Source organism: Melanostigma gelatinosum (genome assembly GCF_949748355.1).
Source record: "Melanostigma gelatinosum genome assembly, chromosome: 22".
In the NCBI taxonomy this organism is placed as follows: Eukaryota; Metazoa; Chordata; class Actinopteri; order Perciformes; family Zoarcidae; genus Melanostigma; species Melanostigma gelatinosum.
The window spans coordinates 17,561,048-17,580,235 of NC_136655.1; the positions used below are offsets into that span (position 1 = coordinate 17,561,048).

General features: G+C 40.4%; 3 protein-coding genes and 1 long non-coding RNA gene across 4 annotated transcripts; 2 read left to right on the plus strand and 2 right to left on the minus strand.

The window, feature by feature from the left end:
• Window positions 1-1,295: 1,295 nt before the first annotated feature.
• Window positions 1,296-4,157, minus strand: b2m (beta-2-microglobulin). The gene is made up of 4 exons (XM_079294605.1): window positions 3,976-4,157; window positions 3,242-3,514; window positions 2,149-2,186; window positions 1,296-2,056 (listed from the first exon to the last, which is right to left on the minus strand). The coding sequence occupies exons 1-3, from the start codon at window positions 4,040-4,042 to the stop codon at window positions 2,173-2,175; spliced, it is 354 nt and encodes a 117-aa protein (XP_079150731.1). The 5' UTR covers window positions 4,043-4,157; the 3' UTR covers window positions 1,296-2,056; window positions 2,149-2,172.
• An 836-nt stretch (window positions 4,158-4,993) lies between these two features.
• On the minus strand, window positions 4,994-7,494 carry LOC306795761 (beta-2-microglobulin-like). Its single transcript, XM_079294373.1, has 3 exons — window positions 7,336-7,494; window positions 5,889-6,161; window positions 4,994-5,483 (listed from the first exon to the last, which is right to left on the minus strand). The coding sequence occupies exons 1-3, from the start codon at window positions 7,397-7,399 to the stop codon at window positions 5,470-5,472; spliced, it is 351 nt and encodes a 116-aa protein (XP_079150499.1). The 5' UTR covers window positions 7,400-7,494; the 3' UTR covers window positions 4,994-5,469.
• A 1,801-nt stretch (window positions 7,495-9,295) lies between these two features.
• On the plus strand, window positions 9,296-18,469 carry tmbim4 (transmembrane BAX inhibitor motif containing 4). Its single transcript, XM_079294599.1, has 8 exons — window positions 9,296-9,339; window positions 13,148-13,361; window positions 13,844-13,952; window positions 14,785-14,890; window positions 15,096-15,129; window positions 15,212-15,329; window positions 15,436-15,481; window positions 16,645-18,469. Exons 2-8 carry the CDS (start codon window positions 13,271-13,273, stop codon window positions 16,849-16,851), a joined length of 711 nt encoding a protein of 236 aa, XP_079150725.1. The 5' UTR covers window positions 9,296-9,339; window positions 13,148-13,270; the 3' UTR covers window positions 16,852-18,469.
• Window positions 11,244-11,743, plus strand: LOC306795656. The gene is made up of 3 exons (XR_013773002.1): window positions 11,244-11,371; window positions 11,470-11,590; window positions 11,673-11,743. It is a non-coding gene; the product is annotated as an uncharacterized lncRNA (long non-coding RNA).
• Window positions 18,470-19,188: the final 719 nt, after the last annotated feature.

Sequence of the window (19,188 nt, forward strand, 5' to 3'; positions counted from 1 at the left end):
AGACCTGACTCTCAGTGAGCAGCTCTTGGATGTAGCTGCATGCACAGGACGACGACAGGGAGGAACATTAGTGATGCAGAGAGGTGAACAAACAGCTTTGAACAAAGTTAATGTCAGAACTTGTTTGATATTTGTCTTTGTTATTTTCTTTAATAGTTTGATCTTTGATAGAGTAATGTGGGTTTCTTAACCCTCAATTAAAATGAGTTATGTTATAATAACAGAAATGTGTTTAAATGTCATTTTTCATTTATATAACTGCATGTACAATATGTTTACACTTGAATAAACAATAATCAAATGCAGAGAGAGTTATTTAACAATATGTAAGGGAGAAGTTAGTTATACAGTCTTACAGTTACGTAACGTAAATGAAAACGTGATCATCACATGATGTGTTTACATGTAATCTTGTAAAATGTAGTTTTGGCGACACATCTGAACAAAGGTAGCTGTGTTTTCAGAGCAATATAAAATAGATTGAGTGGATTATGAGCTGTTTAACTCACCAACACTAGCTTTAATCTTTACATCATTAATACTGCTAATTACAAGATTTTATTGTATCCACAAATATACAATATTTTGATGGGGCGACTTGTCACAGATGCACATTCTGTACTGGATGTAGAACCACTTTAAAAATGAGAAGTGAAAATCCAACAAAGAACATCTGGTGGTGGGAGCACACCAGCCGGGACGCCAAATGGTTGGCGATGCCATGCAGTTTGATCATAAGAATGGGTTCATAAATGAAAGATAATCACTGAGACAATCCTTTAGCTGTGAATGTATTCTGAAGATTTTGGATCAGTTTGTATTGCTGCTCAAGAAAGACTTTGTTTACATACAAGAATAATAAAGCAATTCTTTTCTCCTCACAATATAATCAAAATAACTGATAATTGTATAGATAAGAGTACTAGTTTAGATCCCTAATTGGCAACAAGAGGCCCCGCTCTCCACTGTTTGGAGCCAGGATGAGGCTTGTTCATCAAAGGAAGTGGGCCTCTTTCAAAGTAAGAGTCTTAAAGTGTGAGCTTCCCCATTTAGGCTTCCGCAGAAAGTGTTTCCTTGGTGAGTTGCAGTGGAGGGGTAGTAAGAGACCAAGTTCTTCTTTTCACTAGGTGAACTCTGGATGATAGGACGGTGGATTTGTCCTCCATCACCTTCAGTGAAAGTGTGACGTAGGAAGGAGACGAACAGCAGAACGACTACTTCCTCTTTCAACATGCGGACATTTTCAGACTCTGCTCTGGATTTTGCATATTAACTCAATAACCTGTACAAAGAAGTGTCATGTACACCTTTATTACCCAACCATACTGTATAAAATACATTTAGTCAATCTGAGATCTATTATAAGCTTCAGAGACAGCATGAACAAGTCATTCTGCAATATGAACTGAATATAAAAGGCTTAATCCTCTATTTCATAAGATCTGATGAAAAAGCACTTTGATTTACATTCAGAAGAAAGAGCAGTTAAGATGACAGTGTTTAACCTGTACAAGCATCAAACGCACACAGGAGAGCTAAACACAAGCTCTCTATCTACCAGAGCTCCCTTCAGAGAAGATGTCTGTGGACTCACTGCTGACAGAAGATGCCGAAACCCATCATTCAATGTCATGAAAAACTAACTTTGGAGAATTAAACAGAGCGTCTTTTAACCTTGTGATCACTTATGCTATGATAGATAGATAGAGATAGAGATATATATATATATATATATATATATATGTACTTATTTAGCAGTGGGCTGGTTACTTCCACCATGTTTTTATGCTACAGTCAGAGAATATAAGAATGAACACAGAATGAACTGCTGAATGTTAAAGGACAACGATACCCTGATACATTGGTTTTCAGTAGAAGAGAAGGTGTTTGGGGTTTTAGTTGCTCTTTAATCAAGCTTTATTGTCAATTGGTATTTCTGATACAAAGTGCAGTACTAAGTGCAATCTTCTGTCTTGTTGCAGACGCTCAAAGTTCCGCAGCGGAAGTAAAGATTAGAGAGACATCATTGCTCGCTCCGTGTCCTGGCTGAGCAGACCTGTGGTCATCAAACAAAGGGTGAGACAGAGTCACTCACACAATCAGGAGAAATGACTCGTTTACTGAAAAGAGAGTGAGTGTGATACACACCTGGAGCACAGCGATGCGTAGCGCTTACACGTCAGCTTCTGTGGAGAGAAATAGAAACATGTTCTCTCTGGTCCATGTAAAGATACTCAGATATAGGAAATAAGCTAAACATTGAAATATTCTTCCCACAACAGTTGAAATAATATTGTTGGAGACAAGTGCTGGACTTGTGCCCCTCATCAGGGTAACTGTCGGATAGCGCTTTACATAGTTTGATTTGTATTGGGTTGTGGATCTTATTACACAGAATGTAAACAGCAGGCCCGTGTTGTGAAAGGACAATGAACATCATGAGTCGGGAGAGACAGGAAGTGGGAGAGACAGCAGCGGGGATGACAGCAAAGATTGGAAATTGTGTTTATACTTAAATATCATCAACCACTAACTCATGAGGAAGTTCTTGTCCATGTTCTTTTAGATTCGATAAAACATGCATATTTCTGTGGACTAGATCCACAACACCGTGTGTTGTTATTCAGTGAGACTATAGGACCATCAATCTGGTGCACATCAGAGAGACAAAGGAGGAAGAACGTTGTCCTGTTGTAAACAATCACATCATAAACACGTTGGTTGTGCAAAAAACACACAAGCAGAGTAATAAAGGAGCCCTGGTCCGTTTGGGTGGGTCAACTAAGACTCATTGGGACACACTGCGTTAACTTTCTTCTTCTCTTGTTTAAATAAAGATAGGGTAAGGCTCCCTGTATGGTCTGGGCTGTGAATGATGATTATTATTAGAAGTGATTCACATACATATGGCTGGAGACTACTGGGTGAGACCGAACAAGGAAAATACACATTTATCTATTTTATTATATTCAAGATATAGCAACACATCTCTGCCTATATGATTATGAAAGACATATATCTGGAAATATACAGGCTATATATTGTATATGTTATCTTAAAAATGGTACTTTTTCATCTTTAATGATTCGTCAATTTGTTTTTGTCATTACAGTAAAGGTAACGTGTATAGTAATGTTACAGTGTAGGAATGTGTCGATGTCTGGTTGTCTTGTATTATTCTAAATGATTACACTGTAAACCTAATCCACAGGTCAATGGTGGGAGAGAGACGGACACGTACCCCAGATATAGATCTTGGGGATCCCCATGTGAGTCACGTTGCAGGCGAACGCTTCTCCTTTCTGCGGGGTGAAGGGCACATGTTTGGTGAGGTGGTAGTACCAGTCCTTCTCGAAGGCCAGGTCCGTCTGGTGGGCTCCCGCCATCACCTGGCTGTTCCTGAGCAGCTCGATGTTGATCTCTGGTGGGTGGAATTCGGTCACGTGACAGATTAAGGTGTTCTCCTTCCCGACCTCTCCCTGGAGTCGGCTGTACACCTGGACCTTGGGTGAAGCTGCCGAGAAACAGGAAAGAAAACGCTCACACAAAAAGTCATATTCTTCTTTTATGCAGAAAAGTTGTTTAGCATTATTTATTCTTATTTTTCATGGTTTCAACTCAAACAGAACCGTGTGAAATACACTACCTAGGTTTCACTTGGATCTGTGTGTAGCTAAGATACAACTTCCAAAGAATACATTTAGATTGGAAAAATAAATGCTCAGTGACAAAACACACATGAGGCCAACATTACTGGTTTCACTGCATTATCTTCTTAACATGTACGACTTATTAACTTGGCATTTAAACTCAACTGTTCTCACACACCGCACGAAGTGTCGATCGACTTTTAGGTGAACTATTCTTTGGTCTCCATTTTGTTCACATTCAAACGATCCGAGCCCTCTGGTCCGACCTGGACTAACAGCGCCATTTATAAATAAGTAGTGCCGCTACATAGAGCACAATACTTACATTGTTTGGCTTGTGAAGGAGGAAGGCAGAGCAGACCGACGAGAACTGCGCAGACAAATGTCTTCATGGTTTCAGCTTCACTTCGTCTCTCTACAGAGTATCTGTCCAAACTGCGCCGCGAGACGAATCGAAAGTAAGAACGTCTTCTTTTCCGGATTGGTTTCGGCGTATCTTGGTCGAAGTACATCCGGGTGTCCACATAGTCCACCAATAGAATAATCAGCCGGAACTGTCGCTAGGTAGACTTTACAACGACACGTTGCTCTCTGTGGCGCAGTTCGTCTGAACTGTCAGCGAGCTGCTCAAGCCTCGGTCATGTTGTTGTGGATTATTATCTGTAATGCCACACGCGCACACACACACTCACTCTGATATCAACCTAATGAACGTGTTGTCATTTAACAGGGGAAATAGTCCACTGTCTGAAATTGTTCAAGGTTAATTTTGTCATTTCACAACACTGGGTTGCACAATGAAATGCAAGTTAAACTACACTTAAATATATTTAGATATGAAGAAAATAGAACATTCAAATATACAGTTATATGCTACTTTACAGTCATTTAGCAGACGCTCTTATCCAAAGTGACTTACAATTCAGATTCTATCACATTTCAACACCGTAGGCATAGTTTTGGCAATTTTGGGGTTAAGTGTCTTGCTCAAGGACACATCGACATGTGACGAGCCGGAGCCGGGGATCGAACCACGATTCTCTGATGGAAGGACGGCCCTGCTCTCCACTTAGCCTCAATCACCTATTACAATTTAGAGGCAAATATTGTACTTTTCACTCCAAGTCTCCTTGTTATAATGCAGATGTAGATTATACTTACATTTAAACTATATGTTGATGCTAATACTTACGTAGTTTTTTACCTTCGTAAAATTTCGAATGCAGGACCTTTGCTTGTAACAGGGTCATTTTTACACAGTAATATTGCTTCTTATACTTCAGTAAAATATCGGAATACTTCTCGCACCACTATTTGTTTTCTTTTAAATTAAGACATCAGGAGGTTTTCAAGAGGCATTTATTTAGAAGGCATTAACAAATACCTTAAATTACAAATCAAAATGATACAACACACTTTTATCAAGAACACCCCATTTGTGTATTAATAATGTCACCAAGTAGCATTTTATCGCCTCATCTAGGTAAAGAAAAGAGTCATGAGTCATTGAATCTCAACACTTTGTGTACAGAAACAAAGACATATTCCATTTCCAGCTACACACATTTCAGGATCAAAAACTGGAAAATTAGTATTGGAAGCAACACATTGCTAAATTACAAACGCCTAGATGCCCTGCAGCCCGTCCAGTCTCTCTCGTTCAGATAGTTGAGTGAAGAATTCCCCGGAGTATGAGATTGATATTTATGTATTGTGGGCAAAAAGAGAAGCAAGGAAGTCGGGAGAGACTGTGATCCTGCTGATTGGAGATGTGAAGAATAGACGCTGTTGTAGCCGCGGGCCTCCGCCGACATGTGCTTTACATGTTTGGTTCTGTTGAAAAAAGAAAAAGCATTCAGAAGATTGTTTTAATCAATGTCATAAAAGCTGGTGAAGCAACATTTGTACAACTGAATATGCATCAACATGCTTTACGATGCATTTGATTTGTGTATTTCTGCTTCATCGAGGGAAAATGACTCGATACATGACGTCTACAGCTGTGTATTTTACTGCACACCTCATCGAGGTCCATAGCACTTTATTCTCTCTATAAATAGTATTCTCTCTATAAAACAGTGAAATCCCAGCCATGGCAAAGGTATGTACTACGTTTATCTAATATCTCTCTACTGCCTGAACTTTGCTGGCAGTATGTTGTGTTTTTCTGTCCGCCCCTCGGTTATGAGAACGTTTCTCACACACACACCCACACACACACAGTCCGACCCCACTCACCCCAGGCGTAGTCTTTAACGGTCGTCCCGTGTGTGACCCTGCAGCTGTACTTTTCCTCACGCATGGGTTTGAAGGCCACGTTCTTGGTCAGGTGGAAGTGCCAGTCCTGCTTGAAGGCCAGGTCGGTCTGGTTGGCGTTGGGGAGCTCCAGCCCGTCAATCATCAGCTGGATGCTGATGTCAGGGGGGTGGAAGCCACTCACTCGGCAGATCAGGATGTTTTCTTCCCCAAACCGTCCTGGCTCGCGGCTGTACACCTGGACCTTGGGCGAAGCTAAAGGCGACACGGAGAAGGACATTATGCCAAACTACCATTTTACAAGCGACTGATGTCAGTCCCATTGAAACAGTTCAGGTTGCTCGTGGTATGGAGACGACATTGACTTTCTTCTGTTATGATTTGCAATGTTGGTCACAAGCTCTCTGAATAGATAAAGATGAAGATAAAGAGGTTGTTATTGTCATTGTAGTGACGGCATTTCATTTGGTAGCCCTCAGCAGCGATAAACAATATAGAAGATAAAAAATACACAAAAGGAATAAAAACATTACTGAAGTAATAACAAAATAAAGTCTGTGCAAACAGTGCAGTGTGAACATTTGTTTTGACCGTGCAAACAGAGTATAAAGTGCATCAGTAAAGTCAGCAGAATGGTTTGATCGCTATGAAAATGATATGAAATAATTTGCCATGCCTTCAGTCTCCACATCTCAACCCAGATGAGACATTTCACATTAAATTGACAGACTAGATACATATTGCAGATATCCGTAATTGAACTGTTCCCAGTCCAAATGGCCATTTTAGATATCCACCACGTCTTTCTTGCTATTAAAAATGATTTTACCATTCTGTGTATTGGGCTTTCAATTTCAGATATCCACACTTTTTTTTTTTTTACATTCTGGATATGTGCAATTGGATTATTTAGAGAAGAAAAATCCCTTTTCACATTGGATCGACAATCCAACTGTTCATTGTCATCACTGATCATTGTCATCACAACAACAACCTCATCAGTATCTGTGTGTACCGGCTGGAGCCAGTGGAGGGCGCTGTCACAGCACACTTTGTATTACAGGAAATCGAAACTGAATTCAAACCGTTGAGGGGAATTCCACCGAATTAAAAACATTGTTGTAGAATGATTTTCATCTACATTTGACTCTTACATCAGCATCTGCCTGCTTGTATTATGTATGTTGCTTATCAAAAACATACAGCCTGATTCATCTGTCTTTTAGTTTACTTATAGCCATCAAGGATGACGGCCATTTTCACTTGAGATACACTTTCTGGTATTCTTCAGTTCAAAATGGTATAGTTTAAATTACAGCATAGAAACATTGTACTGTAACTTCGTTTGCTGCTGCTACAAATAAAAGTATCTATCTATCTATCCATCGATCTATCCATCGATCTATCCATCGATCTATCTAGTACTCACTGTGTTTGGGCTCCTCAGCAAAGGAGACAGCTAGCAGAGCTGTCAGAAAAATAGCAAACATCATCGTTGGTCAGTTTTTCTTTTGGAGTCTCTCAGAACCGTGTGTTCGCTGTCCTCACAGAGCTCAACTAAAGCGAAAGTGTAGGGCAGAGCAAATATATCAAGTGCCCTAAGACGGCCCACTGCATGACACCAGCCAATCCTTAATTTCCATCACACTGTTGCTAGGTAAGACATGCCCACACATGTTTGGTTCATCGTGGACAGGGAGGTTCGTGGAAACTCCCTGCAAACCCAAATTCACCACAGTGATGAGCAGAAAAAAGCAGGACAGGAGGGATGTGTTTCATTCCGTACAAAAGCAAGAAACGGACTTAACTGTTCAGCCTCTTTGTTGCTGTTTTGTGTCTCTTTGTAGTCGTTACCAGTCTCCCTGTGTTTTTGATCTCGTTGTGGTCATTTTCTGTCTCATTGTAGTTGTTTTGTGTCACTTTATAATTGTTTTTTTGTAGATATTTTATGTCCGTGGTTGTTTTGCTCCTTCGCTTTGTCTCTCTCTCTGGAGTAATGTTGTCTTTCTTTGTGGTATAATTCTGTGTCTCTTTGTGGTTGTTTTGCCCCTGTTCATAGTCGCTGTGTGTCTCTTTGTGGTTGTTTTGCCCCTGTTCATAGTCGCTGTGTGTCTCTCTGTGGTTGTTTTGCCCCTGTTCATAGTCGCTGTGTGTCTCTTTGTGGTTGTTTTGCCCCTGTTCATAGTCGCTGTGAGTCTCTTTGTGGTTGTTTTGCCCCTGTTCATAGTCGCTGTGAGTCTCTTTGTGGTTGTTTTGCCCCTGTTCATAGTCGCTGTGAGTCTCTTTGTGGTTGTTTTGCCCCTGTTCATAGTCGCTGTGAGTCTCTTTGTGGTTGTTTTGCCCCTGTTCATAGTCGCTGTGAGTCTCTTTGTGGTTGTTTTGCCCCTGTTCATAGTCGCTGTGTGTCTCTCTGTGGTTGTTTTGCCCCTGTTCATAGTCGCTGTGAGTCTCTTTGTGGTTGTTTTGCCCCTGTTCATAGTCGCTGTGTGTCTCTCTGTGGTTGTTTTGCCCCTGTTCATAGTCGCTGTGAGTCTCTTTGTGGTTGTTTTGCCCCTGTTCATAGTCGCTGTGTGTCTCTCTGTGGTTGTTTTGCCCCTGTTCATAGTCGCTGTTTGTCTCTTTGTGGTTGTTTTGCCCCTGTTCATAGTCGCTGTGTGTCTCTTTGTGGTTGTTTTGCCCCTGTTCATAGTCGCTGTGAGTCTCTTTGTGGTTGTTTTGCCCCTGTTCATAGTCGCTGTGTGTCTCTCTGTGGTTGTTTTGCCCCTGTTCATAGTCGCTGTTTGTCTCTTTGTGGTTGTTTTGCCCCTGTTCATAGTCGCTGTGAGTCTCTTTGTGGTTGTTTTGCCCCTGTTCATAGTCGCTGTGTGTCTCTTTGTGGTTGTTTTGCCCCTGTTCATAGTCGCTGTGTGTCTCTTTGTGGTTGTTTTGCCCCTGTTCATAGTCGCTGTGTGTCTCTTTGTGGTTGTTTTGCCCCTGTTCATAGTCGCTGTGTGTCTCTTTGTGGTTGTTTTGCCCCTGTTCATAGTCGCTGTGAGTCTCTTTGTGGTTGTTTTGCCCCTGTTCATAGTCGCTGTGTGTCTCTTTGTGGTTGTTTTGCCCCTGTTCATAGTCGCTGTGAGTCTCTTTGTGTCTCTTTGCAGCGGTGTTGCATCGGTCTCTTTGTAGTCCTTTTGTGTCTCTTTGTGGTAATTCTGCATCTCTTCCTGGTTGGTGTGTGGCTCTTCGAGTACATAATTTCACGTCGCAAGACACAAGTGACGGAAACGTGGATGTAATTAAGCGAATTGGGATGCACGCATTTTCCCTGGTGGGAAGAACTAAGACGCATGGAAAGGACGCAAGTGAGGGAAACGGGGATGTAATTATGAGACTTTTCCCTCCATACTGTGAAATCATCGAGTGTTTGAGGCTCCCTGGCAGCTCTCTGGCAAACGTAAGTCAGCATTATATGCAGACTTTGCCCAAGGGAATTACCCACAACTCATTGAAATGTGACGTGAAACCAGTGGAAGCTGGTAAAAAAGATAAACAAAGATTAGGTTAGGTAAAGTTAGAAAGATATTGACAGATTCGGACTTCCCGGTTCAATAAATCGTTAACGAAACGTTGCTAAAATACAAACGATACCTCCCTGTAACCGTAGTGAGGTAGGCAACAAGCTACAACCTCAATTTCATTAAAACGGCCCGTCTTACGGACTCCTCCGAGCTGGACAATCGGCATTGGTCTCAATGAGCGGCTGGCTGCGAGACGAGTGCGCAGGGACCGTCTACAAAGTGCAATGCCGAAAATACTTCCTACAACAATATTCAATGTCTTCACTGTCATGCAATATAATGTAACCAAAATCACTTCACACATCAATGGGCTCCTCTTTGTTGTACTACAAGTGTTATTTTGAAAAAATATGATTTTTATACATTTCTGTGAATATTTATGAAAAATAATAATCAATAGCTTTACTGTCGAAAGGTGTAGCATGACCAAACTCACTTCACACATCAATGGGCTCCTCTTTATTGTACTACAAGTGTTATTTTGAAAAAATATGATTTTTATACATTTCTGTGAATATTTATGAAAAATAATAATCAATAGCTTTACTGTTGAAAAGTGTAGCATGACCAAAATCACTTCACATATCAATGGGCTCCTCTTTGTTGCACTACAAGTGTTATTTTGAATAAATATGATTTTTATACATTTCTGTGAATATTTATAAAAAATAATAATCAATAGCTTTACTGTTGAAAAGTGTAGCATGACCAAAATCACTTCACATATCAATGGGCTCCTTCCTGTTGTACTACAAGTGTTATTTTGAATAAATATGATTTTTATACATTTCTGTGAATATTTATGAAAAATAATAATCAATAGCTTTACTGTTGAAAAGTGTAGCATGACCAAAATCACTTCACACATCAATGGGCTCCTCTTTGTTGCACTACAAGTGTTATTTTGAAAAAATATGATTTTTATCCATTTTTGTGGATATTTATGAAAAATAATAATCAATAGCTTTACTGTCGAAAAGTGTAGCATGACCAAACTCACTTCACACATCAATGGGCTCCTCTTTGTTGCACTACAAGTGTTATTTTGAAAAAATATGATTTTTATCCATTTTTGTGGATATTTATGAAAAATAATAATCAATAGCTTTACTGTCGAAAAGTGTAGCATGACCAAACTCACTTCACACATCAATGGGCTCCTTCCTGTTGTACTACAAGTGTTATTTTGAAAAAATATTTTGAAAAAATATATTTTTTAAATATTTTTGTACAACCTCTCACCACATGGGGGCGTAGTGCCGGTGTGAGTCAGGCCACAGGTAATATAATCAGTGGGGTCATTGGACATAGGTGGTTGCTAATAGGCAGAAGCAAACAGTTTTTGACCGTGCACATTTAACGAATGCAAATGTTATGATTTATTGGTTTATGGAGAAAATGGATAACTTAAGAGAAAGTGGTGGAACTCTGATTATGAGAGAAATAAAATGCCTATATTGGACACGACTTTGTTATTTATGACATGCGTCAGAACAAACATTTCAGCAACCGTAGTGACTTTTTTATTGGGAAGCAACGGTCATTACAACATGCTTTAACAATATATTACTTTTTAAAACAGGATCTTCATGCCCTTTCAATCCACATTTTTGTGGTTGATCCTCTGGAAGGGTCAAATGAAGTTGAAGACTCCAGAAAGGCTGGCCAGAGATTTGGGTAATTGTTTATTAGATTATGGGAAATAAGGTTATGCAAACCTTTAGTAAAGCCATAGAGTAAGTGCAAATGTAAACCAAAATGATTTTCCTTTCATCCTGTAGACAGTATTTCAAGATGCGCCGCAATAGTCTTGGAAAGGAGGACTGGGTGAACATCAAGTGGCAGCCTGGCCAGATAACCCACACCTGCCAGAAAGATGACACCAGTTGTGGGATCTTTGTCATGCAGGTTATTCTAAGCAACATGTTGTCTTTATGATAGATTAAACAATATGCTGTATTACTATGTAAATTCATACAAGGTGTGTTGTTTTTCCATTCGTACAGATGGCCAAGATGACGGTGATGGACTTTCCAAACATTCCACAGACTTTTAACATCGACTCATCAAAACAATCTCTTCAAAAATTAAGAAGCGAAATGGCTGAAGAAATTCTGAAAGGATCAGGTATTGTTCGAAATATTCAAAGAATTATTTAAAAAGTTCAAACAAACTTGACACGAATATACTTTTACATTTATATTTCCAGTTTCAATGGATGAGCTCTGTTCCTTCTGTGGAAATGAGGACCTGCCCAAAACTGCTGTTGATGCTGTTTGGGTGAGACTTAATGTTAAATTGTTTTCCGAGATAAACGGATAATCTGAGTTGTGGATAATCTGGATATACCTCGAGTGCGATTCAAGGGATAATATTAAAGTCATCAGACATTGTTAACTTTTACGCATTACAGGTTTCCTAAAGTTGACATTTTTTTTATATGTTTATGGTGTTTATCCCCATGTAGATTCAATGTGGAACTTGCACAAGATGGTTTCACACGCAGTGCCTTGGAATCACAGCAGCACAAATACCAAAAAAAGACACCCCTTGGCATTGTGCATTGGGTCAAAATTAGGTGCATAAACATGCATAAAGTCGAGTATTTGTTTTGCCACATTTATTTTTCCTTTTTCTTTAAATTGTACTGTATCAAAATTATCACAATGTTGTCACAGCATGACAATATATGTGTATATTCTTTGTTATGATTAAACAAGTGAACTACTTATGATGGCTCTTATCTTGATGTATGTGGTACTATATTTTTATTAAAGACATACACAATACAAAACATAGGTTCAATAATTACTGCTGTAGTACAACCCAAATCGACCCCTGGTGGTTAAACCGATCACACTACACTACAAGAGTGAATCTATTGAAAAGATTTTCCAATAACAATTCCCAAAAATGTATAAAAATCACATTTTTTCAAAATAACACTTGTAGTGCAACAAAGAGGAGCCCATTGATATGTGAAGTGATTTTGGTCATGCTACACTTTTCGACAGTAAAGCTATTGATTATTATTTTTCATAAATATTCACAGAAATGTATAAAAATCATATTTTTTCAAAATAACACTTGTAGTACAACAGGAAGGAGCCCATTGATGTGTGAAGTGATTTTGGTCATGCTACACTTTTCAACAGTAAAGCTATTGATTATTATTTTTCATAAATATTCTCAGAAATGTATAAAAATCATATTTTTTCAAAATAACACTTGTAGTACAACAAAGAGGAGCCCATTGATATGTGAAGTGATTTTGGTCATGCTACACTTTTCAACAGTAAAGCTATTGATTATTATTTTTCATAAATATCCACAAAAATGGATAAAAATCATATTATTTCAAAATAACACTTGTAGTACAACAAAGAGGAGCCCATTGATGTGTGAAGTGATTTTGGTTACATTATATTGCATGACAGTGAAGACATTGAATATTGTTGTAGGAAGTATTTACCTAAGTCAAAGGGTTAGGTAAAGTTAGAAAGATATTGACAGATTCGGTCAATATCTTTCTAACTTTACCTAAGTCAAAGATTACAACAAATTACATTTACTCAGAAACATTAAGGATTAAAGTTTAAACATGAAAACACATGAAATAAGAGGGCATTTATTTATTTATTCATCAAATACTTTTTAATTGACGTTGAAATGATGTTTACTCAGCTCGCTGACGTCACGTCCTGGCGGTGGTCACGAGCGCCGCCTCTCAAACGCCAGCGTTTCCGTGTTCTCTTGAAGCCAACGCTGCCTTTCTTTGTCGAGCTGAGAAAACGTTGAAGAAACACAATGAGTACTGAAAAATACCCCAGGTCTTCAATAGAAGACGACTTTAACTATGGCACGAATGTCGCCACAGCCAGTATCCAGATACGTATGGGTGAGTAACGTCATGTTTGGGTCGTACCTAGCCACGTCAGCTAACACTCATTAACATTCGGTACTGCAGACATATACATTACTGTGCTGTTGTTATAGCTATAACTAACAAACATTCATTACTGCGGTGTCTGAAAAAGTGTTAGCACAGTGTTAGCTTGGTTGACACCTCAGCCAGTAACTAGCATTAGCTTAACCATCCCAGCGTCTACGGTGTTAGCATTGCTATAACATCAACTGAAGCTATGGTTAAACATAACTAACGCTACTTACCTGATGTTGTTGTACCGCTTACTGTTAAATAAACGAGCCGGTCCAAGCTCTCATCTTTAAACACATCCAGCTGTGAAGATGGTGGTATTTTCTCACACATGAACACATAAACGTCGTAGCCTCTGGTTCAAAATTAGCGTTAAGTGTACAATCCAGCTGAGGGCTCAGCAACCGTACTGTCATGACTCCATTGTTGTCTCTATTGATCAGACTTCCTCAGGAAGGTGTACACCCTGCTGAGCGTGCAGATCATCCTGACCACAGCCACCTCTGCCCTCTTCATGTTCTCTCAAACCATCAAGGAGTTTGTCCACGCCAGGTGAGGATATCAAGATGAGACCAGGCAGCTTCATCACCCACTTTACATCCACAGTGTAGGGAACCACGGACCTTTCCTTTTCCTATGTGAATCTCTATCCATAACATAGTGATATTTTAAAGTAAATACATCAGTCACTCATCCCCTGATACCTTGATTTCTTAAAGAAAACATTGTTGTTCTCGCATGCCCCCTTGATGAATGAAGAACCAAAAAACGGAGTAAATCCTTCATGAATTGACGTAAGTGGAGGCCACGTTTAACCACAGCAAAACTATATCAGAACATCCTTTACAAACACACAACTTGTTCAGTGTAACCCAAGTCTCATTTATCCAGTTCATCAGCTCCAAACACTAACCATTTAAAACACTTCAGCCACTGCTGTGTGCAAGCATGAGAGTTGGTGAACGGTTGTTTAGATGTGCTTTAGCTGTTGTTGCACCTCGACCCCATTGACTTCAGTTCATCAAGGATTTACTTTGTTTACTTTGTAGTGAAATGAAGTATTCTTCAACACTTCAACTGATATACAAAGGGTCATTTTGAGGGTGAAGTATTCCTTTAAAGTTGTGCTTCCAGCCAATATCAGTTGGGTTGGATGTATAATGGACATGTCAACAGTTGGCCCCTTTCCATATGTTTGTTTAAATAGTCCTTTTGACTATTATTGATATCATCCTGTATTTACAATCATCTGCTCCCACTTAAAGAGCGGCGTTGGAATTGATTTATCGCGCACCTTTTCGAGATGATACCCTTGAAGCTTGTGTTAGCCACGCTGTCTGTGTGTTAGCCACGCTGTCTGACTGTGATCTGGTTTCCTCCCCAGTCCTGCTGTGGTGTTGGTTTCGGCTCTGGGCTCTCTGGTTGTCCTGGTGGCCCTGGCTGTGTACAGACACCAGCATCCAGTCAACCTCTACCTGCTGCTCGTATTTGTAAGCTTTTTTTTGCTAGCTCAGTGTTAGAGAAGGAAACATTTAGATTATTTGGTTGGAGCACTACAGTCCATCCTACACTGTCCAGTGTAGGATGGACTCATTTCATGTTAGCTGCTCAGTGACTGTAGTCTTTGCAGTAGCTTGTTCTCGGAGCCTCTAGCTGGTTCGAGTGTAAGTATCACTAATCGTGTCTTGTTTTCAGACTCTGCTGGAAGCAATTTCTGTGGCCACAGCTTGTAAGTATTATTTTTTGATTGAGTCACTTTCCCTTCTTTAAACCTGTTTGCAGACTAACTGCAGAGCTTTTTCTTTCCGCAGTGACCTTCTATGAATACTCCACGGTACTGCAAGCCTTGTTCCTGACCTGCGCTGTGTTTGCTGGACTCACAGTCTACACCTTCCAGTCCAAGAGAGACTTCAGCAAACTGGGAGCAGGGTGAGTGTGTCATGATGGCCGCTCAGTTGTTTTTAAATCAGTGCTGCTATCTCCCTCCTCCAGCGGGAGCCACTGTGGGTTCCACTGATCTGTTGTGTGCTTACAGACTGTTCGCCTGCCTGTGGATCCTCCTCATTGCAAGCTGCATGAGGGTAAGTGACATAAAAGTGTCTATTTCATGTGAGAGTAACAGATCAATGAGCCTGAGGGCTTATCAGACACCAAAGCACTGCACAGTAAGATAAATGGTTTTACAACTCTGGAGAGTTATCACTGTTTATCCTCATCTTGTTTATCCAGCTGAATTGATGGTGATGTACTAGGAGAGCCACATCATGAAGCCAGATCCCTCTGTGTCATTACTCCAGAGCGCCTCTCTCTATCTATCTATCTGTGTGTGTGTGTGTGTGTGTGTGTGTGTGTGTGTGTGTGTGTGTGTGTGTGTGTGTGTGTGTGTGTGTGTGTGTGTGTGTGTGTGTGTGTGTGTGTGTGTGTGTGTGTGTGTGTGTGTGTGTGTGTGTGTGTGTGTGTGTGTGTGTGTGTGTGTGTGTGTGTGTGTGTGTGTAAGTAAGTAAGTAAAAACTGCCAGAGCGCAGGATGCTGTCTGGCGGTAGCATTAAACAGTGAAGCATGTATGATATTAACAAAGCATGTTTAAATGTAAAGAGGGCAGAACAGGTTGTCTGTAGGCGATGCAGAGTTTGGCAAAGACGCATCAGCTTAAACAAGTTCCACTTTGTGTGGTGACCGTCCATGGTATGAAGACTTCATGGGTGTGTAGAGACAGAAAGGACTCTTCAAGCCTTTGCACACCATGGCCGTGATAAATACACAACACGGAAATGCTAAATACTTGCATGTGAATATTTCATGTCTCTGGCTTTTACTGTGCTCTTATCCGCCACACCTCTCTATGGCAGACTCGCAACACACACACACTATTTTCTGTCAGTGTTTAGCTTTGCTTTGTCCTGCATCGTGTTGCCTGAACACGGCCGCTGATGTAATGGTAGATTCCTTGTTGTACTTCAGAGGTAGGCAGACGCCTGTAGAAGCAATAGATGAATAGAACGTAAGGGCGTGACTAAAATGAGGTCGGACTTGATAACTTTTTGCTGAATTGCCCCGCCCAAATGTGGAAGCTGTGGAACACGATTGTCCACATACTTGAGGCCGTTTATTGACTAAGTCTAACATTCCATCTCTTAAAATAGCCACTCCATGTAGCAGGCAAATTCCCTCTGCTCGGATCCCACTTCACTGAGAACCCCCCCCCCCCCCCCCCCCCCCATGCTGACTGTTCTTCTCCCTGCAGTTCTTCTTCAACAGCGACAGCACCGAGCTGGTCATGTCTGGAGCGGGGGCCCTGGTCTTCTGTGGCTTCATCATCTACGACACCCACCTGTTGATGAAGCAGCTCTCACCCGAGGAGCACATCCTGGCCTCCATCAACCTCTACCTGGACATTGTCAACCTCTTCCTGCACATCCTGCGTCTCCTGGATTCCATGAAGAAGCACTGAAAGCCGCTTCACTCAGCACACTGCAAAAGCCCACACATGTGTTTGATCACCCTGATTTTAGAGAGGGAACTGTCCACTCGTCACTACGTTCTTCTGTTTATCTCACCGACTACTCTCTGGTGCTAGTTGACCTTTTGTATTCAGTTAATCAGATCTATATCAGTGATGTTTCTTTGATCTGAAACTAAAATGTGCTCATGACATTATGAAAGAGCTCAATGACCTAAAGGTACACCACATGATTGGATATAGAGAAATAAGCCACGAGAACTGGCATATTTGCAGCTCTCCTTGTGCTTTTGACACTTTTTGTGTAATATACTATTATTATAAACATACAGTGCACATGTGATATACACTCAGTTGCATTAGTTTCAGCTCATCTTAGGAACACTGAGCTGAAACTAATGCAGTCTAACACACGAGTCCTGCAATACATCTTAGCTCATGAAGGTTGGAATGTTCAGGATTTTTGTTCCTCAAATTTTGATATCGGAATCCAATCATCCTTCCCGTAGAACTCGACATGACTCTTGCTTACGTACGCTAGTACCAACCAGTTTGAACCAATAACATCACGACATCAATCAGTCTGCAACTTTTAGTGACGAGGGAGGTGTGTGTGGAGCCGCGGTCCTCTTTAGCTCTGTGTGGCGACATTCTAGGCCCACCCACTTCTATGCGGTCCAATCAAATGAGAAGGATTTGATTTAAATCCCTATTGGCGCTGTTTCACTGAGGAATAGTCCCAGTACAGAAGATAAAGACCTGCTAGCAATGGGACCCACTGCATCACCAACTACATCCTCCAAAGTGATCAGAGCGCTGAATCTCCAGCTCTCTTCAACTGTTCCAATAGAAATCCAACATTATAACAACTAAGGGGATTTATTGCAACACTTTCACAAGGTGTACCTAATAAACTGGCAACTGAGTGTATACATGTACATATATTACATGTACCTTATATATATAATATTGGGAGGCATTAGAGAATACAGTTTTCAAAGTACATCTTTCCAACAGTACTGCTCATTGGGGTTTCGCACCTTTCTGTCATTTTATTCTCAAACTGAATTTATTGTTGAACGTTGTCAAACACGAGTAGTTTGTATTCCATCACTGCACCTCTCATGATGCACAATGTCTATTCCGTTTAATGCAGCGCATGCCTGCTTATTGATGTGTGATTGTACCTAGTTCAATGGTGTAAATGTATCAGCGTACAGTGTAGTACTGAAGTAGTGCAGTTAATGAGGTTTTGAATGATGAGGGTTTAGATAAATACTATGTGATCGTAGAGTAATCTCAAGCATCGGGATATGGATAATTGTTCTGGAGACATTTGCTATAACTGCTCCTGTTGAATGAGTCAATGAATGGAGCACATGGAATGTGTTCCAGCTTCAGACTACAGTCGTGCATGTCTTAATGAGATGTGAGTTGGGTTTGTAGTGGGCTAACAGCAGATTTATGTCTTACAGTCATTGTGTTGATTATGGCTTATGATTGATTGCCCCTTTAACTGCTGTAAACTGTTGTTAAACATTTTTTATGTAGCTGTCGGTCATGTCAAAATAAAGATTCCAATATTTTCCCGAATGGGAAATGTAACCGAGAGGTTTAAGATGTGGGGATTAGTTTTGTTGGTTGGAGTTCTGCGGGCACGTCTTTTAGCTACTCCTTGGTTTTGTCCTGTTGCCGCTTAACAGCAGAAACAAATGGCTTTACCAGAATGATTTCTTTCTTTCTTCTGAACCTTGCAGATGAATTTGATCCTATTCCCGAAAAGAAGGTAGAAGATGTAACAACATGCTTCAAAAATATGAAATACTGACTTAAAGGTGAATACTTTCTGTTGATCCTATCACAAAGTTACGTCTGACCGGAGCTTTGAATAAAGCCATGAAGCTGAGAGCATTCCTTTACTAGACTCAGCTCACAAACCCAATTAGAAGGTTAGCTGCAACGTGTATTGCTGTAGAAGTTTTAAAAGGAAAAAGTATGGGACTACCCGAGTGAAGTACCCTCATGAGATTAATCTCAACGGATGGTCCAGCACAGGTTCCTCAAAAGAGCTGCCTGCACACCACCTAGCCTACATGCTGGGCCTGTGAGTGGAGGAGTTTCACACAATATGGGTGACGTGACAACCAAAAACAGACACCCATTGCACCCCTATAGGCTATAGTTACACATCGAGTTAAATCAAGACAGGAAATGTAAAATAAAATACAAAAATAACATTAACTCGTACAGACAGAAGAAATAAGGGGATACATATTACTACTGCTAATACAAAAATGAATAATATAATGAGTAATAAATAAAAAAAAT